The sequence below is a fragment of the Oryx dammah genome, unplaced genomic scaffold, assembly GCF_014754425.2.
Source record: "Oryx dammah isolate SB20612 unplaced genomic scaffold, SCBI_Odam_1.1 HiC_scaffold_5, whole genome shotgun sequence".
In the NCBI taxonomy this organism is placed as follows: domain Eukaryota; kingdom Metazoa; phylum Chordata; class Mammalia; order Artiodactyla; family Bovidae; genus Oryx; species Oryx dammah.
In genome coordinates, this window is record NW_024070189.1 from 96,465,888 (window position 1) to 96,488,691 (window position 22,804).

The 22,804-nt window shown below is 54.4% G+C and overlaps 4 protein-coding genes across 5 annotated transcripts in view; 1 reads left to right on the forward strand and 3 right to left on the reverse strand.

Moving 5' to 3' along the window:
* MAST1 (microtubule associated serine/threonine kinase 1) overlaps positions 1 to 15,168 on the forward strand; it is a 27,260-nt gene extending 12,092 nt beyond the window's left edge. Inside the window, exons 10-26 of the mRNA XM_040240798.1 lie at positions 16 to 83; positions 3,170 to 3,249; positions 3,339 to 3,547; positions 6,561 to 6,699; positions 6,823 to 6,955; positions 7,097 to 7,262; positions 7,365 to 7,466; positions 7,881 to 8,003; positions 8,794 to 8,903; positions 9,994 to 10,172; positions 10,254 to 10,501; positions 10,845 to 11,045; positions 11,233 to 11,462; positions 11,806 to 11,928; positions 12,055 to 12,191; positions 13,268 to 13,455; positions 13,554 to 15,168. Coding sequence (XP_040096732.1) covers positions 16 to 83; positions 3,170 to 3,249; positions 3,339 to 3,547; positions 6,561 to 6,699; positions 6,823 to 6,955; positions 7,097 to 7,262; positions 7,365 to 7,466; positions 7,881 to 8,003; positions 8,794 to 8,903; positions 9,994 to 10,172; positions 10,254 to 10,501; positions 10,845 to 11,045; positions 11,233 to 11,462; positions 11,806 to 11,928; positions 12,055 to 12,191; positions 13,268 to 13,455; positions 13,554 to 14,827 — 3,710 coding nt within the window. The 3' untranslated portion in view covers positions 14,828 to 15,168. The remainder of the gene's footprint in view (positions 1 to 15; positions 84 to 3,169; positions 3,250 to 3,338; positions 3,548 to 6,560; positions 6,700 to 6,822; positions 6,956 to 7,096; positions 7,263 to 7,364; positions 7,467 to 7,880; positions 8,004 to 8,793; positions 8,904 to 9,993; positions 10,173 to 10,253; positions 10,502 to 10,844; positions 11,046 to 11,232; positions 11,463 to 11,805; positions 11,929 to 12,054; positions 12,192 to 13,267; positions 13,456 to 13,553) is intronic.
* LOC120863280 (translation machinery-associated protein 7-like) lies at positions 2,212 to 2,502 on the reverse strand. The gene has a single exon (XM_040239401.1). The coding sequence runs from the start codon at positions 2,443 to 2,445 to the stop codon at positions 2,212 to 2,214; it is 234 nt and encodes a 77-aa protein (XP_040095335.1). The 5' UTR covers positions 2,446 to 2,502.
* On the reverse strand, positions 15,162 to 17,723 carry DNASE2 (deoxyribonuclease 2, lysosomal). Its single transcript, XM_040240843.1, has 6 exons — positions 17,338 to 17,723; positions 17,046 to 17,223; positions 16,875 to 16,953; positions 16,390 to 16,554; positions 16,102 to 16,299; positions 15,162 to 15,678 (listed from the first exon to the last, which is right to left on the reverse strand). The coding sequence occupies exons 1-6, from the start codon at positions 17,430 to 17,432 to the stop codon at positions 15,272 to 15,274; spliced, it is 1,122 nt and encodes a 373-aa protein (XP_040096777.1). The 5' UTR covers positions 17,433 to 17,723; the 3' UTR covers positions 15,162 to 15,271.
* A 1,063-nt stretch (positions 17,724 to 18,786) lies between these two features.
* KLF1 (Kruppel like factor 1) lies at positions 18,787 to 22,804 on the reverse strand. 2 transcript variants are annotated; one of them, XM_040240848.1, is made up of 3 exons: positions 22,659 to 22,804; positions 21,157 to 21,997; positions 18,787 to 19,439 (listed from the first exon to the last, which is right to left on the reverse strand). In XM_040240848.1, the coding sequence occupies exons 1-3, from the start codon at positions 22,743 to 22,745 to the stop codon at positions 19,264 to 19,266; spliced, it is 1,104 nt and encodes a 367-aa protein (XP_040096782.1). In that variant the 5' UTR covers positions 22,746 to 22,804; the 3' UTR covers positions 18,787 to 19,263. The 2 variants fall into 2 exon arrangements, 1 of the variants encoding a protein (XP_040096782.1); XR_005721120.1 differs by lacking the exons at positions 21,157 to 21,997; positions 22,659 to 22,804 and adding an exon at positions 19,839 to 20,464 and having other exon boundaries at positions 19,354 to 19,439.

Consider the following 22,804-nt stretch of genomic DNA (forward strand, 5'->3'; position numbering starts at 1 on the left):
CCGTTCCCCTCCTAGATGTGGTGCACCTGGAGGAGCAAGACAGCGGCGGCTCTAACACGTCTGAGCAGGACGACCTTTCTGAGGTGAGGCCCAGAGGCCCCGTGGGCAACGTGCTGGTCCGGCCCTGCTGGTCAGGGCTCACCGCCGGCCTCTTTGCCCTCAGGCTGAGCAAATCTCTTGGTCCCCGCTCTGAGCCTCACTTTCCCCACCTGTAAAATGGGTTAATAATAGCTCTTCCTCCACAGGCAGGTTTTCTTTTCATGATTAAATACACATAACATAAAACAAATTTTAAATGAACAATTCATTGTTATTTCTTGTGAGGCCATTTCCACCATCTAGCCCCTAAACATTTTCATCATACCAAAAGGAAACCTTGTACCCATGAAGCAGTTTCTCTCCGTCCCCTTCCTCCCCCACAGCCCCTGGCAACCACTGATCTGCTTTCCAGATCTTTCTGTCTCTATGGATTTGCTGGGTCTGGATATTTCATATAAATGGAATTATTCACTCTGTGGCCTTTGGTGCCTGGCATAATGTTTTCAAGGCTTACCCATGCTATGGATGAATCAGTGCTTCGTTCCTTTTCGTGGCTGAATAATATATGCCATGTTTTGCTTATCCATTGTTCACCGATGGACCTTTAGGTCCACATCTGTTAGCTATTGTGTAATAGTGCTGCTATGAATATTTGTGTACAAGTATTTGTTTGAACAACTGTCTCAGTTCTTTTAGGTATATACCTAGGAGTGGAATTTCTGGGTCACATGGTAACTCTATATTTAATTTCTTGAAGAAATCTGTATGGACTTTTGAATGGGTTGAGTGTGTCTGTGTGTTAACAACTCACACAGAAAATTACTGAATTCCACCCACAGGCCAACCACACTGGTAGATGTTCCACCTGTCTGGTGGAGGTTACCCACCATAATGGCCATACATGTGTTTTCTCTGAGCTGCCTAGTGTTTTCAAAAGTGTGAAACAAAATATAGAAGTCAGAAGATTAAAATTAAAATCTGGGTTTGTGCCTTTTTAAAAAGAATCAAAAGTTCTAACAACACTGTGATGGAACCAGCTGGCATTGAATGCGGGCTGGCCTATGATATGGGGTTACCTACACCCCGGTCACCTGACTGTCATCTGGTATGCCTGGTCCCTGAAAGCATTTGGGTTTGTGTCCTTTGTTTCAGATTATGTCTATGAATTCACATACATACACACACACATTTGTCCTGTATTTTAAAAAATCTCATACCATTATATGCCATTTAATTTTTTGAATAGGTAATGGAATGACATCACTCAAAAGTCTAAAACTCTAAAAAGGTATTTATCTTTAATTGTTGTTTGTAGGATCCTTTGTAATGCCATTCAATCAAACTTGTTAATTGAGTGATTCAAATCTTCCATCTTCCTATTCATTTTTCTTTTTTTGCCAGATTGATTTGATAGTTTCTGAGAGAGATGTGTTAAGTTTGTCTTGAGTAATTTCTCTTTATAGTTCTGCCAACATTTCTATCAACTTTTTTGGGCTACATTCTAAGGAACATAGAAGTTCAATATTTTTAAACTTCATAGATCTTTTTGTGAACTGTTAATGTAATAAATCTCTTGTCCCGATAAAAAATAAAAATTATTTTCAAAACTGGTATACAGCGGAAAATCTTATACCCACTCTTGTCCCCCATACCCATATTGCCTCAAATATATTTTGCCCCTCTTTTTACATAAAATCATACAGTAAATATTGCTCCTTGTTTTTTTCCCCATTTAATAAAATACTTTGGAGAACTTTCTGAATAAGTGTACAGAAATATTTTTCATTAAAAAAAAGAAAGAAAAAACAGTGGTAAAGGACTTCCCTGGCAGTCCAGTGGTTAACACTCTGCTTCCACTGCAGGGAGCATGGGTTCAATCCCTGGTTCAGGAACTAAGATCCTGTGTGCCACACAGTATGGCCAAAAATAAGAAAATAGTAATAAAATATTCCTTTATATTATATCCCTTCATATTTTATTTAACCAATTTCCTATGTATGGATTATTTCCAGTCTTATAATGAGTAAGAAAATATGTGTCTGTCATTTTTTTTTTTTACAAAAATTTATTCTTAAATGTACAATAGGTTCCAAGACAACACTTCGTTCTAGCTATAGAATGCCACCTATTGCTATAGGTGGCAATAGATATTATGGCAGGGAATCTAGGTGTTTAAACAGGAATGGAGCTAAGGGTCATCGTTGCCTCAGGCACAAAGAACAGCTTTTTGCCAGATTTCTTAGTTCCACCGGTGGCCAGGGGCCCTTTCCTTGCGGCCTTTGCTTTTAGCTCCCCAAGTTTCTTCTGCTCTTCCTTCTGCTTCTGCCTGAATGCCTTATCTTCCTCCTCCATCTCCTTGGCTTGCTTCTTGGGCTGCTTCTTCTTGCCACTTTTGCGGCCTGACATGGCACCTGCACCCCTTCCCCAGACCCTGCCACCGGAAGCAGAGCTCCCCGTTCCAGCCCCTGCACCTGTATGTCATTTTTCACATGTGAAAGCATATCTATAGCATGAATTCAAAAGTGTAAAAAAAACTTTTTTAAAGTGAAAATTGCTGGATTAAAGGAAGCATGCATTTGTAATTCTGATATACACCAAGTACCTTTAATTTAGACTGTACCAATTTATACTCCCAACAGCAAGGTATAGAAGTATCTGTTTCTGCACAGCTTTGCCCACAGAGTGTGCCAGGCTTTTGGATTATTTTTTCTGCCAATCTACTGTGTGAAAAATGGTATCTTGGAGTAGTTTTAGCTTGCCTATCTGTCATTATTTGTAATTTTCAACATTTTTTTCACATGGTTAACAGCTCTAAGTCTAGTTTACATATCTTGCATACTTCTCTTCAGTTGTTAATGTTATTGTTGATTTCTGGGAGCTCTTTATATATTAGGATGACTAGCCATTTTGTAGGTTTCTTTCCTAATGAAGAGAAGTTTGTTATATGACTTCACTGTCAGCCAGTCTTGAGTTTAAGTTCTGACTTTGTTACTCCCTCATTGTGGCACTTGGATGAAGGACTCATTCACCGACTTTGTGCCTCAACTTCCCTATGTGTTAAGTGGAATACCAAGAGTCTCAGTCTCATGATGGTGATGATGATGCCCTGGTCTCCATCTTTCCTCTGCAGGGCCGCAGCACCAAGGCTAAGAAACCACCTGGAGAGAATGACTTTGAGACCATAAAGCTCATAAGCAATGGTGCCTACGGGTGAGCCACCCGGGGCTCTGGCGGGGGGAGGGCGGCGGAGGCCGGGTGTCTCGGAGGTGACGGCCGGTCCTCGCTCTCTCCCCCTGCAGCGCCGTCTACCTGGTGCGGCACCGGGAAACGAGGCAGCGCTTCGCAATGAAGAAGATCAACAAGCAAAACCTGATCCTGCGCAACCAAATCCAGCAGGCCTTCGTGGAGCGTGACATTCTCACGTTTGCCGAGAACCCCTTTGTGGTCGGGATGTTCTGCTCGTTCGAGACCCGGCGCCACCTCTGCATGGTCATGGAATATGTGGAAGGTGTGGGTGCCTGCAGGGCTGTGGGGAAGATGAGGGTATGGCCGCTAGGGGTAGCCTGCCCGAACCCCAGCCACCATGTTGGCTATCCACCTGTGTGTTTAGTTTATCCACCCATTTATTCATCCAGCCATTGTTCAAACATTCCATCTGTTTATTTCTACCCAGTCATCTATTGATTTATCTGTTTTCTTTTTTAAATTTTTACTTATTTGTGGCTGGGCTGGTTCTGCATTGCTGAGTGTGGGTTTTCTCTAGTTGTAGCAAGCAGGGACTACTCTCTAGTTGCAGTGCATGACCTTCTCACTGGAGTGGCTTCTTTTTTTGCGGGGTACAGACTCTAGAGCGCCTAGGCTCAGTAGTTATGGCACACCAGCTTAGTTGCTCTTTGCCATGTGGGATCTTCCCTGCAGGGCTCAAACATGCATCCCCTGCGTTGGCAGGCGAATTTTTAACCACTGGACCACCAGGGAAGCCCGATTTATCTGTTTTAATTTCTCTCAGTATGGGTACATCCATCCCATTATCCATCCATCTATCCTCCTTCCTTTCATCTGTTCATTTGCTAATCCTTCCACTTTTCTATCCATATACCTACATGCCATCTCTCCATCTATCCATCCAGTTACCCGTCTATTTGTCCATCATGTATCTGTTTATACATTACAGCTTTATGTATTTTATTCAAGTGTGGTTGATTTATAATATTGTCTCGCATTTATTTTTAAAGACTTCCCTATGGGTCTCTGTGCTGGTCTTCGTGGCTGTGGGCTTGCTCTGGTTGGGGCAAGTGGGGACTACTCCTTACTGCAGTGCTTTGGCTCCTCGTTGCAGGGCCGCTTCTCCGGAGCACGGGCTGTAGGCACTAGGGTCTCAGCAGTGGCATTTGGGTTTCAGCAGTTTCAGCTTGAGGTCTCTAGAGCGCTGCCTCAGTAGTTGTGGAACACCAGCTTAGTTGCCCCATGGCATGTGGGATTTTCCCAGACCAAGGATTGAACCCGTGTCCCCTGCATTGGCAGACAGACTCCTAACCACTGGACCACCAGGGAAGCCCCCACATCTATTTAAAAAAAGTAATAGACTTCATTTTTTAGAGCAGTTTTAGGTTTATAGAAAAAGTGATGGAAAGCTCAGAGAGTTCCCAGCTCTTCACTCCCCTCCTGCTCTGTTTCCTCTGCTATTTACATCTTGTGACACATTGGTTACAATTGAAGAACAAATACTTTGCATTATTGTTAACTAAATTATATTAGGGTTCACTGTGTTGTTCATCTGTTTTCCATCCATCCCTCTTTTTCTATATCTAGGCATTCATTCATCCATCTGTTTATTCACCTACCTACTTGACATCCATCTATCCACCAATATCTATTTACCCATTTATTAATCTGTCATTCATCCATCCCTCTTTCCATCCATCTATTTACTATTCTTATTTGTATTCATTCATCCAAACCTCCACTCTAGCAGCTATCTCATTTTATCTAGTTAGCAGTCTAACTCCGTCTACTTATTCACAATTAATGCGTCAGTTTATCCATCCCTTTACCATCCATCCAAGCATCCAACCACCAATATATATGTTTTTCATCTGTTTATCTAACCATCCCAAATATTAATCCATCCATCTTCCAAACACAGAAGTACTATGGTTACACACATGATCACTCTGAGACCCTGTGTATAACCATAGTACTTCTGTGAGCTATAGCTGTGCCACCTCCAAGTCTTAATTGACCATTAAGTCACTCAACAGATATCCCTTCATCATCTCCTTCATGTCACATGCTTTTCTGGTGACATAGTGGAGACCTGGACAGATACACCTTTCCCTCACAGAGGGAATAGACATACAATAAAATGGTATAGACATACAATAAACAAGAAAAATAAGCTAAAAGCGAAAAGGTGGTTTCATATAGTGAGGATGGCAACAAGGGACAGAGAGCTCAAGGAGGCCACGGACACTCTGTTTCCCGCGTAATGTGTGTAGGGATTGTCTGGGGTTATGGCCAGATTCAGATTCCTGGGCCCACCCTCAGAAAGTCTGATTAATCAGTTTCTGACCCTGAGATAAATCTAGCTTCAGGGAAAATTAGGAAAGAGAGAAATTTATCAACTTGTGGTTAAAAAAAAAAAAAAAACTTCAGGAATGGCTTTATCTAGGTGCTCAAATTATGTCATTAGTAGTCTCTCCATCTCTTGGGTCTATTCTCCCACATGTGGACATCCCACTAAACAGGGCTTGATAGGGAATTCCCTGATCGTCCATGGTTAGGACTCCACACTTCTACTGCAAGCAGCATGGGCTTTGTGCCTGCTGGGGGAACTAAGATCTCACAAGCCACATGGCATAGCCAAAAATAAATAAAATGAAACAGGCCTTGATATAGTGAGGTTACCATCCAATAGATCCCAGTTTACATCCTATGAGCTTAGCAATCTTTGTGAAAAAAGGGAAAAGTCATTGACTGAACTTGGGCTACATGCTGACCCAGCAGCTAAACCTGGAAGGAAATCTGACCCTTGTGAGAAAAAGGAGAAATGGAAGCTGAGGAACTAAAATATGAATGCTGCTGACAGTAAAGCTGGTGGGGCAAAGTCATTTACATTTTAAAACCTCAGACTCTCAAAGTTCAGACTGCAAACTAGGGTCCATTCTCCCAGACTCAGTTCATAAGCAGGCAGCTTCAGTGCCAACCAAACTTTACCTCCACCATCAACTCCCTGCCTGACCCAACCTCTCTCTGAGGTTGGGTGCAAACCAGTCCCTTCCTGTGTAAAATCAACTGATTGTGCTGACTTTGGAGGATGGCTAAGAAAACAAGAGAAGCCTGGCAGAGGGCACTCCCAGCAGAAGCTGGGAGAGGAAGGCCCCTCTCTGAGCCTCAGTTTTCCTTAGCTATAAAATGGGGGCCATGTGAGAAGAGAACTTGGTGCTATGCTGCCTGCTGAGTGCTCAGCTCTGGGCCAGGGTTGCCTCCCTCTTCACATGCATCCATTCCTTCACTCCCAGGGGGGGACTGCGCCACCCTGCTGAAGAACATTGGGGCACTGCCTGTGGAGATGGCTCGCATGTACTTTGCTGAGACAGTGCTGGCGCTGGAGTACTTGCATAACTACGGCATCGTGCACCGCGACCTCAAGCCTGACAAGTGAGCCTTGACCTCTGCCATCACTCCTTCCCTGTCCCTCAGGGGTTGGGGGAGCCCTGGCACAGAAGGGCCAGGATTGAGGAGGACCGTCCTCACCTCTAAGACCCCAGTTTGCTTCTGCAGCCTCCTTATCACCTCCATGGGGCACATCAAACTCACGGATTTTGGCCTCTCAAAGATGGGGCTCATGAGCCTCACCACCAACCTCTATGAAGGCCACATCGAGAAGGATGCCCGGGAGTTCCTGGACAAACAGGTGTGTGTGCGGGAGTGGGGGTCACCACGGGTGGAGTGACCCAGCAGAACTGTGTGGGCCCTGGGCCTGGCATGGGGGGGGCACTGCTCCCCCAGGAGGCCCCTTCTGTGGCCAGGGCATGGGCTGACCACCTGCCCCCAGGTGTGTGGGACCCCAGAGTACATCGCACCCGAGGTCATCCTGCGTCAGGGATACGGCAAGCCGGTGGACTGGTGGGCCATGGGCATCATTCTCTACGAGTTCCTGGTGGGCTGTGTGCCCTTCTTTGGAGACACTCCCGAAGAGCTCTTTGGACAGGTCATCAGTGGTGCGTGCCTCCGCGGTGGGCAGGCAGGGGGCACGGAAACGAGGGAGGGCCCAATGCCTCGTGGACCTAAAAGCGAACCCTACCCTACACCTTGCTCTGCAGACGACATCCTGTGGCCCGAAGGGGAGGAGGCCCTACCCACGGATGCCCAGCACCTGATATCCAGCCTCCTGCAGACTAATCCCTTGATCCGTCTAGGTGCAGGTAGGGGAGGATCTGCTGTGCAGAGAATATGAGTTGAGGCAGGGGTGGGTGGGTAGTGGTGTCTGTTGTCCGTAGCAGGGCTTCCAGCGCTGTGTCCCTGGGCGGGAAAATGGGTGAGCTGGGCTGTTAGGCTACTGGGCTAGCCTTAAGTGTTAGCTGTGCAGTCGTGTCCGACTCTTTGCGACCCCATGGACTGTGGCCCATCAGGCTCCTCTGTTCATGGAATTCTCCAGGCAAGAATACTGGAGTGGGCAGCTATGCCCTTCTCCAGGAGATCTTCTCGATCCAGGGATTGAACCTGGGTCTCCTGCATTGCAGGCAGATTCTTTACAGTCTGAGTCACCAGTGAAGCCTGAGCTAGCCATAGCTGTCGCTTAAATTCCTTCCTTGATCCAGCCCCCTCGTCCTCCCCAGGCGGTGCCTTTGAGGTGAAGCAGCACAGTTTCTTTCGAGACCTGGATTGGACAGGATTGCTGAGGCAGAAGGCCGAGTTCATCCCCCATCTGGAGTCCGAAGATGATACCAGCTACTTCGACAGTGAGCGGGGACAGCGGGTGGAATCCTTTGAGGGGGCCCTTGGGTATGGCCTGGGCTGGAACCCAGTTCTAGCCCGCTAGAACAGAGAAGAGGGCTGAGGTCGTGCCGGGGGTGTGGCTTGGCAGAGGGGCGGGGCTCAGAGAAGAAAGAAGGTTGGGGTAGGGATGGAGCCTGCTGCTGCTGCTGCTAAGTCGCTTCAGTCATGTCCGACTCTGTGCAACCCCATAGACGGCAGCCCACCAGGCTCCTCTGTCCCTGGGATTCTCCAGGCAAGAACACTGGAGTGGGTTGCCATTTCCTTCTCCAATGCATGAAAGTGAAAAGTCAACGTGAAGTCGCTCAGTCGGTCCGACTCTTAGCGACCTCATGGACTGCTGCCTACCAGGCTCCTCCGTCCATGGGATTTTCCAGGCAAGAGTACTGGAGTGGGGTGCCATTGCCTTCTCCTAGGGATGGAGCCTGGACCGGAGTAAACTCTAAAACTGGGAGTGAGCCTGGATTACCAGGCGGTGCTAGGACCCAGAACAAGGCAAGAGCCCTGGCTGGCGGAGGCGGAGCCAGGGTGGAGAGCACCTTAGGTGGACTCTGGGGGTGTGGCTTTATGGAGGCGGGGCTACATGTAGCCTTGGAGAACGTGGGTCTGGGACTCAGCGTCGGGGCGGGGTCTGAATCAGTTACTAGTTAGAAGGGGCGTGCGTGGCCAGGCTTGTAGGACCTAGACCTGACTTTTGTGGGGTTGTGATTTGAGGAGTGGACGTGCGCGCGGTCACTATCCACACCTCCACCCCAGCCCGCTCAGACAGGTATCACCACGTGAACTCCTACGATGAGGATGACACCACGGAGGAGGAGCCTGTGGAGATCCGTCAGTTTTCCTCCTGCTCCCCGCGCTTCAGCAAGGTGGGACAAACTGGGGGGCAGGGATGGGGTGAGTCCGGGGGAGGGCGGGGCAGGTGTTGAGGGAGGGAATGGAGGTGGGCTTGAAGTGGGCAGGGGCTCAGGAGGCTGTGGGGAGCAGGCACACAGACCTAAAGTCTCAGACGAGAGAATTTACAGAGGGAGTGAGGATCTGAGTGATAAGGCTAGTGGCAGAGGGGATGGGGTGGGGGGAAGCAGCATAGTCTTGGAAGTGGCCTTTGGCATTAAAGTGAGTGAAGTCGCTCAGTCGTGTCCGACTCTTTGCGACCCCATGGACTGTAGCCTTCCAGGTTCCTCCGCCCATGGGATTTTCCAGGCAAGAATACTGGAGTGGGTTTCTTCTCCAGGAGATCTTCCGGATCTCCTGGTCTCCCGCATTATAAGCAGACGCTTTACCGTCTGAGCTACCAGGGAGGACGCCTTCGGCATTGAGTGGAACCTGAACAGTATGGAAATGACCGACAGGAGGAGCGGACTAATCTGGACCAGGCAGGGTCAGGACCTGGGAATGGAGAGATTGAGCAGTGAGGGTGGAGCTAGGCCGTGGCGAGGTTGGGCACTATTTCATTTTGAGGAACAGCATGTGGCGGGGGTCACAAAGAGTTGGACACGACTGAGCACACATACAATGTAGGGGGGTGCACGACCTAGCTTGGGAGAGGGTACGCATAACTGCATGAGACTTGGAGAGGTGAGATTCTTTACGGCTTGGGCAGGGCGGGATCTAGAATATATCAGACCCTCATTTCGTGGGGGTGAGGCCAGAACTGAAGAATTGTGGGTGGTCGGGCTCGGTCCAGGAATGGGCAGGACCCAGCTTTACTAGGGTGGAGCTTAGTTTGGCAGGCTCCAGTAGCGAGGTAGAGAATGAGATGGTTGGTTGGCATCATCGACTCAATGAACATGAGTCTGAGCAAACTCCAGGAGACAGGGAAGCCTAGCGTGCTGCAGTCCATGGGGTCGCAAATACTTGGACACGACTGAGCGACTGAACAACAGTGGTGGGAAGTTTACTGGTTCAGGAGGGAAGGCAGAACCCGGGGGCTGGACTTCCCTCCACTACCACTTGCAGGTGTACAGCAGTATGGAGCAGCTGTCGCAGCACGAGCCCAAGACCCCCGTGGCCGCAGCGGGGACCAGCAAGAGGGAGCCGAGCGCCAAGGGCCCAGAGGAGAAGGTGACCAGCAAGCGGGAGGGCCTGGGTGGCCTGACCCTGCGCGAGAAGACCTGGAGAGGGGGCTCCCCGGAGATGTGAGCAAGGGCAGAGCTGGGTTTGGGTGGGGGCGGGGCCCGAAGGGGAGTAACTCCTCTGACAACGCCCCCTTTGTGTAGCAAGCGCTTCTCGGCATCTGAGGCCAGCTTCTTGGAGGGGGAGGCCAGTCCCCCGTTGGGCGCCCGCCGCCGTTTCTCGGCGCTGCTGGAGCCCAGCCGCTTCAGTACCCCGCAAGAGGAAGAGGATGAGGCTCGGCTGCGCAGGCCTCCCCGGCCCAGCTCCGACCCCCCAGGCTCACTGGATGCGCGGGCCGCCAAAGAGACACCTCCAGGGGATGGCACCCCTAGCACCGGGGACTCGGAGGCTAGTAAGTGCCCCCTCCTGCCGCCTTCCCCAATTCCCCAGGGGCCATATATGAGCGTTCAATGAGCCTGGTTACTGCTTATGTAAGTTCTCCTGTACTCTTCACACTCCAACCTGGGATTCTCATCAACATGAGAATGACCCCTATTCCATGCTCAGTCAGTCAGCAAATGTGTTTAAGCACTTCTCTGTGTCAGGAGCTGTTCCAGATGTATAGGGTACCTGCTCTTATGAAATTCACAATCCAGCAAGGGAGAGAGGTGGGAAGAGCATTGCATGCAGAGGGAACACCATTTAAGAGGATTATAACCTTGAACTGACCCCCTAACCCCCCTGCTATGTTGCAGCTGACCGCCCAGGCGACCTCTGCCCACCCTCTAAGGATGGGGACCCATCAGGCCCCAGAGCCACCAATGACCTGGTTTTGCGCCGAGCGCGGCACCAGCAGCTATCAGGAGATCCCGCGGTAGAGAAGCGGCCTTCTCGAACCGGGGGCAAAGTCATCAAGTCAGCCTCGGCCACTGCCTTGTCCGTCATGATCCCTGCAGGTGACGCTGGGTCCAACCTGGCAGGGGATGGGCTGCCCCCATTGGTGCGTTTTCCCGGTCCACCGTGATTTGCTCTGGGATGGGCCAATGAGAGCCCTGGGACTTAAACTTGGGAGGAGGGAGGAGCAGATACAGGTAGAGCTGTGTCTGTCCGCCCTGACCTCTGACCATGGGTCTGTGTCTGCAGTGGACCCACATGGGAGCTCACCTTTGGCTAGCCCCATGTCCCCGCGATCTCTCTCCTCCAACCCATCCTCACGGGACTCCTCACCCAGCCGGGACTACTCGCCGGCTGTCAGTGGGCTTCGCTCCCCTATCACCATCCAACGCTCGGGCAAGAAGTATGGCTTCACACTGCGTGCCATCCGCGTCTACATGGGTGACTCAGATGTCTACAGTGTACACCACATTGTCTGGGTGAGCAGTCATGGATGAGCCTGTATTCTACGGTGGGGATGGGGAGAGAGAGTTCCACACCCTCCCCGCCACCCCTCACCCCGCTCAAAGGGATGAGGGACATCTCAAACTCTGGAACTAGGCAGCCTGAATGAGACTCCTCTGTGACACCCCCGCACCCCGTCACTTTCCTCTCTGACTCTCAGTTTCTTCATTTGTAAACTGGCGAGAATGATTGTTGTTTTGCTCGGTGTTATGATTAATTACTGTGCCTACAGAGTTAGGTGTCTGGAACAGAAGGTTAGGGAGACTTCCTTGTTACCAGTCCTGTTAATCCTGCCCCTGTGGGGTGACCTGTCCCCAGCACGTGGAGGAGGGGGGCCCAGCCCAGGAGGCAGGGCTCTGTGCCGGGGACCTCATCACCCACGTGAACGGGGAGCCGGTGCATGGCATGGTACATCCTGAGGTCGTTGAGCTGATCCTTAAGGTGAGTCTATGGGGGAAAAGCGAACTGTCGGGGGAGTGGAAGGGAGTGAAGGGTGAGGGAGGTCCCGGGGAGCTGGAGTTGCCAGAACAGCCTCCAGCAGAGAACTTTCCCCCTTTCTAACCCTAGAGTGGCAATAAAGTGGCCGTTACCACAACGCCCTTCGAAAATACCTCCATCCGAATCGGCCCTGCACGGCGCAGCAGCTACAAGGCCAAAATGGCTCGGAGGAACAAGAGGCCCTCTGCCAAGGAGGGTCAGGAGAGGTGGGTGGGGCCGAGTGCAGTGGGCGGGGCTATAAACAGCAGGCCCTCTGGAGCATTCCCGTTTTTGAGCCATGGCCAGGGATTATGTGGGATAGGAGAGGACAGGAGAAGGCCTATTCACAGGAATGGAAGTTGTGCACAGGAAAGGTGGCCGTGGCCACTGTGCGTGTGTGCTAGGTCGCTTCAGTCTTGTCTGACTCTTTGGGACCCTATGGACTGTAGCCCGCCAGGCTCCTCTGTCCATGGGATTCTCCAGGCAAGAATACTGGAGTTGGTTGCCATGCCCTTCTCAAGGGGATCTTCCCGACCCAGGGATCAGGAAGACATAAGAGAACTCCAGTCTCACGTCTCCTGCATTGGCAGGCGGGTTCTTTACCACTCGCGCCACCTGGGGGCCACCGAATGAAGAGCAATAATGAGAGGACAGAGAAGGGGGTGCTGAGAAAGTGGGAGGAGTTGGGAAAAGAAGATATACCAAGCTCCAAAACTCGGAGTAGAGCAGAGCCAGCGGATACAGACCAAGAGGGCACCATCCAAGAGATGACCCTGCTTTGCTGGATGCATTTAAGAGACTGGGAGGGGCCAGGAGAAGAGACTTCTACCTGGGAGGAGCATACCAGGCCAGTAGAAATAATTTCTTCCCTTACAAATAATGCAGAATTAGGAGAGGTGGGTGGAGCCAGGAGAGTTTTCTGTTTTGATCAGCGGGTTTGGCCTGGACAAAGAGTGAGTGGGGATTGGAGTGAGATGCGTCAGGCTGAGGCCAGTGAAATTCTTCCTGCCCTAATAGGTGGGTTTAGCTGAAGAGGGGGTGGCTAGAAAGGTGGACGGGGCCAGGATAGGTTGGTTCTGTTTGGAAGGATGTTTCTAGCTTGGAGTGTGAGTGGTCAAAAAGCAATGGGTAGGCCTGGTGGGAGAGGCCAAGTGGGTCAGCCATAAGGAGAGTCTCCAGTCTCCAACAGTGTTGTTTTTGAAGAGGGAGGGTCCAGATTGGGTGGGTGGTTCCAGGAGGTGCCTTGAGGCCCTGAAGCTCTAGAGTCTGGTCCAGGGAAACTGGTTCCCTCCTTGTCCTCTAGCAAGAAGCGCAGCTCCCTCTTCCGCAAGATCACGAAGCAGTCGAACCTGCTGCACACTAGCCGCTCGCTGTCGTCGTTGAACCGCTCGCTGTCGTCCAGCGACAGCTTGCCCGGCTCTCCCACGCACGGCCTGCCGGCGCGCTCGCCCACCCACAGCTACCGCTCCACGCCCGACTCCGCCTACCTAGGTAGACCCTGCGCCTGCGCGGGGCGGGCGGTATGTGCGGGCGGGGCAGTGCCCTGGCGGCGCCCACCCAGTTCTTTGCCCTCTCTCGCCCGCCCGCAGGCGCCTCGTCCCAGAGTAGCTCGCCCGCCTCGAGCACGCCCAACTCGCCGGCGTCGTCAGCGTCGCACCACATCCGGCCCAGCACGCTGCACGGCCTGTCGCCGAAGCTGCACCGCCAGTACCGCTCTGCGCGCTGCAAGTCGGCAGGCAACATCCCGCTGTCGCCGCTGGCGCACACGCCGTCCCCGACACAGGCGTCGCCGCCGCCGCTGCCGGGCCACACGGTGGGCAGCTCGCACACCACGCAGAGCTTCCCGGCCAAGCTGCACTCGTCGCCGCCGGTGGTGCGCCCGCGCCCGAAAAGTGCCGAGCCCCCGCGCTCCCCACTCCTCAAACGGGTGCAGTCGGCGGAGAAGCTGGGAGCCTCGCTGGGCGCCGACAAGAAGGGCGCGCTACGCAAACACAGTCTCGAGGTGGGCCACCCGGATTTCCGCAAGGACTTCCACGGCGAGCTAGCACTGCATAGCCTCGCAGAGTCGGACGGCGAGACACCCCCTATCGAGGGTCCCGGCGCGCCCCGGCAGGTCGCCGTCCGCCGCCTGGGCCGCCAGGAGTCGCCCCTGAGCCTGGGCGCGGACCCGCTGCTGCCCGAGGGCGCCCCCAGGCCGCTGGCATCAAGTAAGGAGAAAGAGTCCCCGGGCGGCGCCGAGGCCTGCACCCCGCCCCGTGCGACGACCCCTGGGGGTCGGACCCTGGAGCGGGACGCCAGCGGCGCGCGACACCAGAGCGTGCAGACCGAAGACGGTACGGGCGGGACGGCCAGGGCCGTGGCCAAGTCCGCGCTGAGCCCGGTGCAGGAACACGAGACCGGCCGGCGCAGCAGCTCCGGCGAAGCAGGAACGCCCCCGGTGCCCATTGTCGTAGAGCCCGTACGGCCTGGGGCGAAAGCCGAGGTGTCTCAGCCCCCGAGTGTGCATACCCCGAGTGCGGACTCCAAGGCATTGCCCGAATCTGCACCCCTGGCGCCTCCCCAACCTGAGGCCCTCCGGGGCCGGGAGCGCTGGGTGCTGGAGGTGGTAGAGGAGCGGACCACGCTGAGCGGGCCTCGTTCCAAACCTGCCTCTCCCAAGCTCTCCCCAGACCCTCAGACCCCCTCCCAAGCCTCAACAAAAAATGTGCCCAGCAGTGCTGGGCCCCCAGCCCCACCTGCTTCCCTGCCGGGCCCGACCACCAAGCCTGAGGTGGGGCCAACCTCTCGGTGCCCTGCTGAAGCTGTGCCCTCAGTAGGCCCGACCAAAAAAGGGGCGCCCTGTCCCATGCCCCCAGGCCCATAGCAGTGGGAGCCGCTGGCCCCGTGCTGTACAGCCTCCTGTATACATATGTACACATATAAATAAAGTGCGCCCCTGCCGTGTGAGCTTTCTGGAGCTCGCCCCTCCTCCCCTAGCAAGGCAGGACATCCTGTTTCCACCCCCTTGCCTGTGTGCTTGTTAAGGGGTGAAACTTCCTCCAGTCCTAGTTACCATAAAGAGGGGAGGTAGGCCTTGGGTGGACCCTTACTTGGGGTCCTATTCTGTGTCTCACCTATGTGCCAGCTGCCCCCCGACCCTGAGCAAGTTGCAATGCTGTTCAGAGTCCCAGTGCTCAGCTGAAGAAAGAATAACTGTCTCATTTACCAATTTCTTTGTATTACTATGATTCCCATTGTACAGATGAGTCACAGATTAAGGTGCATGATTAAGGCCAAACAAATAGGAAGGGACAAAATAGATTCAAACTCAAGTCCACATTGGCCCCTGAACCTTAGCTCTTATATGTCCTGCTGGGCTTCCTAGAGAGAAGGCCCTGCTCTTGCTTTCACAGGGCTCCCAGGCCTTCACCAGAGGCTTGAAGGCCTTCCAGAGCATCTGGGCACACAGAGTGCCCCCACCCCGGTGCTCCTCTCTTTGGTTCCGATTCATGTCACCCACACAGGCCCAGGGCCCTTTTGGGGTTACACACCACTTGGAATGGTCTTCTGTGGCATTGAAGGCTGGCCCAGCTGGCCCAGGGAAGGCTGTCTGAGTCACGTCAAATACATGCTGGGCCCCAGAGCAGTTGGAGGGCAGGATACCGGAAGATCTTTGCCAGAATTGTACCTGCAGGGTACTGCCAAGGGCTTCCGCCAGCCAGCCAGAGTACAGGTCTGCAGAAGATGGAAAGAGGGCACGGACAGGGTCAGGATCAATGCTAGGGATTCCCTAGGTCACTTCCCCTCTCTGAGCTGTTTCCTCAGTTGTCAGTTCCTGGCGATGTGGAGGATTATAACATTAAGAGTAATAGCCCTTACTAAATGCTTTATATGTATCACTTTGCACACAGCAGCCCTTTCAAGCAGATACCATTACTATTCCCATTTTTCAGACAGGTAAGTTGAAACCCTGATTAAATCATGTATCACACAGCCAGAAACCAATACTTGAACACAGGTATGTTGGTTGTTTACCTCGCATGTGATTATGACTCAGATGTGTCCCAGTCCCTACCCATGACCTGCCCATAGCCATGGACACACCAGACAGTCCCTCTGCAGAGAAAGAGTTCTCCAATCATCAGCCTCAGGCCTCACCATCTCCAAAGTTTCCAAATTTGGCAAAGCTCTGGAATGTGGCTCCTTTCTTTGATGTGAGTGTTACACTGCTGTTCCACGGTCCCTGGAGAACATGATGGCCCTTGACTACCTCCTCCAGGTAGGGGAATTTCTGGGCGAAGTCCCCTTCCAGCTTGTGGTCATACACCAGCGGGTAGGTATAGGTCAGCTGTTTGCCTGGAGAGCAAGGGAGAAGAAACTGAGGGATTGTTCTAAGATTCTGATCTGGGAATCAGGGACTCACCCTGTCTCCCTGTCTTTACTCACTGATATCCGGAAACTGGGTGAGAGGAAAAGATACACAGATCAGGGTCTGCCCATATTTTTGGGCACCAGGAGGCCAGCTGTACGCAGCAGAGGAGGCATGTGGAGGGAAGTTCGGAACGCTGTGGATCAACCAGAAGCCCCCTTCTTGGTCCAGGAGCAGCACACCTGAACAGAAATTGGAGTTGATGGGGGGAGGGGACTGCTTGAGCCATCACAACAAGCACATGTGTAACCAGGAACACTCTCAGTCTGTAGGGGGCCCGGACTGCAGGACCAGCGGGCAGTGGACAGTGAGTGTCTGGACCACTGCTGAGCTCAGTTTCCACAGCCATCAGTTCTTATAGTTCAGAAGAAGGACCATGTTGATTTAAGATAGGGAAACAGATATCCAGGGCCTGCCAGAGCAGCTCACCCTCAGACACAGGAATTAGCTGAAGACGCATAGGGAAACCAGAACCCTCCCCCAGGCCCCAATGTGGCCTCACCCTTCGTGTGCCCACGACTGGAAGAGTCCTTAGACTCGCGGGATTTAGGCGGTTGGTCATTGTAGAGCACAAAGGCAAGCTGGGGAAGATGGACAGGGACAACGTGAAGGTTCCCTCAGGTCAGGCCCAACCCTAGAGTCCCACCCCAGGTTCGGCCGGAGGCGTCATCACCTGGCTGTTGTTTCGGTACAGCGGCAGCAGGCTGCGGCCCACGGCGCCGGTGGTGCTACTGATGAACCCCACGCCGTCCTGCCAGTCCTCTGAGTGTTCGTCAAAGTACTTGTACCGCAGCCCGTTCTGCGTCGCATCTCCCGACCCTGTGTGGGCTGGCAGCTTGTAAACGACGAACCTATAGGTTGGGGGACGGACAGAATGGAGGAAGACGGGAAGGCACCTGTTTTCTCCTAGGAGTGCAGGAAGCCCCAGTGCGGCTCTGAGGAATAGTGGGCGCCCGCGCACTCACCAGTCCACAGGCTTCCCCGAGTCCCCGTAGCAGGTCAGGGTTCCTACAGGGACCCAGAGCAGCGCGGTCAATAGCAGCGAGCTCAGCGTGGCCATCGAGCTGGGGTCTAGAAATTTGTATCAAGAGGGCGAGGCGCGGGGTCACGAGCTGGGACAGGCCCGGCCCCTGGTGACTTTCACTTCCCCAAATCCGCCTGGGAACCCAACCCCAGACATCAAGAGGATGGAGACCCCGCCCGCGAGGTGAGAAGCAGAGATTTTAAAAGGCAGTCCAGGATCCTCCCAGGGGCTGGACTTTCTTTCCGGCCGTCACACCCATCGGAGTCCGCCCCCGCCCCACCTGAGTCCGCCCCGGATCCGGCCAGCCTGGGGCCTCCTCCTGCTTCCGGCCGACTAGTCTCTGATAGGCTCCACCCTCTGGCTCGGCCCAGACACGCCCTCTCAAGGCTAAGCGATTTCCAGCGCCTGCCTCCGACTCTGCTCCTGACCAACCACAGCTCACGTCCTTCTGCTAGGCCCTGCCTCCGTCTCTTTCAATTCAGGCTGTGTGTGCTTCGTCGCTCAGGCGTGTCCGATGCTTTGAGACTCCGTGGACTGTAGTCCGCCAGGCTCCTCTGTCCATGAGGATTCTCCAGGCAAGAATACTGGAGTGGGTTGCCATGTCCTCCTCCAGGGATGGAACCCCAGGATTGAACCCAGGTTTCCCGCATTGCAGGCGAATTCTTTACCATCTAAGCCACCAGGGAAGCCCCATTACTGGCTAATCCCAATGAACACTCTTCTATTTAACGGCACTCTTTCCCCGGTTTACCCGTCAGAGACAATTTTGGACTTTATCCTTTCCTGCCTTACAGCCTGAGGTCCACCTCGTGTGATTTGCTCCTTTACAGGGAGCTTGTGCTGTTGGTCCTCCCCGTTTTCATTCTGCATGTCCCCCCACCCCCACTCCGCCACCGTACAAGAGCTAGCCAAGGGGTCACTTTGGATCATGGTAGGGCGAAGGATGCTGGGGCTCTGGGACCGAGCTGAAGATTCCTTTAAAAAAAAAAATTTATGTATTTATTTGGGCCACTCCACAGGGCATATGGGATCTTAGTTCCCCAGAGATCGAATCCGTGCTCCCTGCAATGGAAGCCCAGAGTCCTAACCACCGGACCATCAGGGAATTCCCTTAGGATTCTTGGTGGAGGAAGAAGATTCTTAAGTAGAAAAGAAGGCCCCTGTGAATGTCCCTGGGCTTCAAGACAGGAAGCAAGGACAATATACCCTGACCTTGGGGTGGGGGAAGGAGGGGGGCTGCAAGGCAGTCAGTGCCCAAGGAAGGTTGCCCAGTTTTAGGAGATGAGTGTGTAAATGTGTGTTGTTCAATCGCTAAGTCTTGTGTATGGCCCCCCAATATCAGTTCTGGGGTTACAGCTTCTTCCCAACTACCACAGCCAAAATCCACAAATTCAGGCCAACACAAGTTTTATCTGGGAGGGGCATTTTTACAGGACCCATAACCATTCACAGCAATGCCAGCCTCTATGTGGAGTTTCAGGTGTCACAGTGTGAAGCCTTCAAGAATCAGGGTCTCTGGGATGCCTCACCCGCTCACTGTCTAGGGTCACCTATGAGCTGGTTTGATGGTCCAGCTCTCTGAGAGTCTGTCTCTTTGTCAGAAGTATCTGAGTATCCATTTGAGTCCGTTTATTTGGAGGTCTGTCTTGCTGGGTCTACATGATCGTGGCTGTCTGTGGCTGAGGACCTGTGGGAGCTTATGTTGGAGGCTCTCCCAGGTGCGTCTATGGGTCAGTCCTTGATCTTTTGCTGGATCCGTGGGGCCTAGAGTCCAGATGAGGATTCATCCGAGGGAAAGCCACTCTGCGTGGATCCACTCTTGTTCCAACCCCAGTCCCCAGGAAGGTCCAAGTGCCAGAGGCAGGGCTCAAAGATGACGCTTCATGTGCAAGGCCAGATGATCGGAGCGCGAAAAAGCACGCGAACAGAGCTGGCAGCGGAAGGGGCGCTGTCCTGTGTGTTTTCGGTAGTGACGGGTCAGCTCATCGGAGCGCGCGAACCGCCAGCCACAGCCGTCCCACGTGCAGGCGTACGGCTTCTCCCCTGCGGAGATGAGGAAGCCTTGAGCGCCACTATCCACCATACTTGGTCCCAGGGTCTTCCCTCCTAGCCTAGGCCGGGACTGCGTGCATGCTAAGTCGCTTCAGTTGTGTCGGACTCTTTGCGACCCCATGGAGCCTGCCAGGTTCCTCTGTCCATGGGATACTCCAGGCAAGAATAGTGGAGTGGGTTGCCATGCCCTCCTCCAGGGAATCTTCCCCACCCAGGGACTGAACCTGAGTCTCTTATGTCTGCATTGGCAGGCAGGTTCTTTATCACTAGCGCCTAGGGTGAGGCCCGTGAGGCGCCAAGATCATGAAATTTAAGAAGGCTTTCACTCTCAGGGACGGCCTGAATCTACACCCAGAACCGACATCTGCGACCTCTGTACCTCTTCTGTACCTGCTGGCACCAGGCTCCTTTTCATTTCCCGGGCACAAGTCGCGCTGTCTATGCTGCTGGCCCTGCTCCCTGTGTCCTCACGTCCTGCCCCAGCGTACTAATGCCCTCCCAGTTTTTGTCCTTTGGCACTGCTCCCTGTGTTCCAGGCTCTTTACTGTACCAGGGGACCCTCCAGCTGCTGTTCAGTCCTGTTGTTGGCCTTGATCCTTGAGCCCCGAAATCCAATTCGTGTTCCACGCCCTTTCCCGGGTACTTTTTTCCCTCAGCTAGATTTGGCCCCTCCTCCCTACGTTCCTGGATAGGTCTGTACACGTGGCTCCATCCCCCTAGGCACAGGCCTCCTTCCTCCTCCTCCTGGCCCTCTATTCCATGTCCCCGCCCTTCTTTGGCTCCTTGGGTCCCCGGCTTTTCCTCCTGTGCCCACCCTCCTCTGTTTCCAAGCTATTTATCTTCAAACTCCAGGAACTGCCTCTGCATCTGGGCCGCTCAAACTAAACCTCCTGAGCTCCAGCACGCCCCCTACAGTCTGGCTAAGCCACTCCCTCTTTATATTCCTGGCTACGGCCGCTGAATGGCTTCCCAGGTGAAAAGTGAGTTAGTGGCACACTTTTTGTCTTTGCGGTCCCCTGGACTGTAGCTTGCCCAGCTCCTCTGTCCATGGAATTCTCCAGGCAGGAGTATTGCAGTGGGTTGCCATTTCCTTCTCCAGGGGATCTTCCCGAGCCAGGGATCGAATCCGGGTCTCCTGCATTGCAGGCAGATTCTTTACCAACCGAGCCCCAAGCGGCGCAGTGGTAAAGAATCCGCCTGCGGATGCAGGAGACGCAGGAAAGGCGAGTTCGATCCCTGGATCTGGGAGACCCCCCCGCAGAGAGTACAGTCCATTGGGTGGCAAAGAGTCGGATACGTCTGAGCACTGCGGCCCCTGAACCCCTTACTCCCACTTGCCCCAAACCTGAACCCTGCGTCTTTGGCCCCGCCCTTGGTATTCCGGCTTTCTCTCCTGCGGCCCCTCCTCTAGCCCCGCCCCTACACAGCTTGCAGGGCTCTCTGCTTTTCGGCACTTCCTTGGTCCAGGTCTTAGCCGTTGGTTTCCTGAAATGTTTTCCGGGTTCTCTCTCTGTCCCCACCGGCCCTCCCCTCTGCTCTTCGGCCGACTCCTGAAGTTCCAAGCACCCCAGCTCCCTCGGGGTAGCCCTTTGCTTCGAGACTTTGCTTTAGCCCCTCCCTTTGCTCCAGTTTCTAGCTCCTCGACAGCTCCCAGCTCCCAAGGCCCCGCCCAGCCCGCCCAGCCCCTGCACCGGGGCCGGCCCCTCACCAGTGTGCGTGCGTAGATGCGCCTTCAGGTGCGAGCTTTTGGTGTAGCTCTTGCCGCACCCCGGGTGCGTGCACGTGTGCGCAGCCTGCCTCTTGCGTGCCCACGATCGCCGGCTGCGCTTGGATGGCGCGGCCTCCGCGGTCCCTCCTGGGTCTCCTGTAGTCCCCCCGAGTCCTGCACCCGTCGTCCCGGGCCCTAGACAACTCAGGAAGGAGTGGGGCGAGGCGGGGCCAGGTGCCGGCGCCTGGAGCCCGCGGAAGAGCTGGAAATGCCCTTGGTACTGCGGCATCGGGTACAGCGCGGGGTACCCGGACAGCAGCCCGTAGGGGGCGCCCGGCGCTGCAGGCACTGAAAGCCCGGTCCTCGGGAAGTAGCTGCCGGAGGAACCCGCGCCCGGTCCCGGGTACAACGACTGCAACGGCAGCGCTTTGGGCTCGGGGGTCGGGATCAGGGATGGGCCCACGAAGGTATCGGGAGCCGGGGTTCGTGGGGCCGGGCGAGCCCAGCCCAGGTGCTCCTCAGGGCCCAAGAGCCCAGCCACCAGCCCCGGGCCGCCCGCATACGCGCCCAGAGTCTCGGGCGGCGGTGGGAATTGCGCTCCGGAGCCCTCGGCGGGCGCCAGAGCGCAAGCCTGAGGCGCGCAGGTCTGGGGCGCACCGCCGGGCTCTGAGCACGGGAAGTTGGTGAAGAGGAGATCCAGGTCCCAGGGGGTAGCTGCATCCCTGTCATCCTCTTCGTCCTCCCCAGGTGCGTCCTCCAGCTCAGGCCTCACGTGGAGGGGTGGTCCAGTATGGTCGGGGGGGCCCGGGCCCAAGTCCTGCACGTCTTCAGAGCGCCACCACTGGGGGAAGGAGCCGGTAACATGGAGATTCAGCGGACACCAAGGTATCCTGCCCATAGACGGTGGGGGCCGGATGCCCTGATGGGGGCAGGCTGGCCAGAGGCTCCGTAAAGGGGTCTTGTTTGCTTCTCTGTCATGCCAGTCTGTCCCACTCCCTCACACTTGTCCGTCTCTCCCCTCAGCCCCCCCCCCCCCAGCTCCAGAGACGGTCTATCGGGTCAGGCTGGAGACAGGAGATAAGGCTTATATTATCTAGAGTCTCCTGCCTCGCTCAGGCATGGGGGAAGGGTTGGCAGAACCAAGAATGGAAGGCTAGGGGAGGCTCAGCCTTGCCTCAGTTTCCCCCAAGAATCTTCCTCCCCTTCCAGGTTCCCTAACAAGATTAATTCCTGGGTGTCCCCTAGCCACAGCTGTCATTTCCCTCTTATATCTGGGGGTGTCTCACTGAGCCTAGATCCCTGTGTTGTTCTGTTCCCAGCCTGTCTTCCATGACAGAAATAAGACCTTAGACCAAGTTCAGACCCCTGGCCTGTACTGAGGACTCCCGGTCCTGAGCAGGGCAAGATGTGAATTCCAGGGCAAGATGCAGACCCGGTCCCCCAATTCTGTGGCCAGGGCCCAGAACCCCTGCCAGCCCATCTAGACCCCCACCTGACCCCACCTTGAGGATGTCTTCTTGTGTGTCCGAGAAGGGGCCCAGGGCGGTCAGCGTGCTGATGGAGGGCAAGGCGGTCTCCGCTGCAGCCATGGCTGGCTGGTGCCCACCCTGGGGCTCAGGCCTCCTCTCCCTTGGCGGCCTCGTGGGCT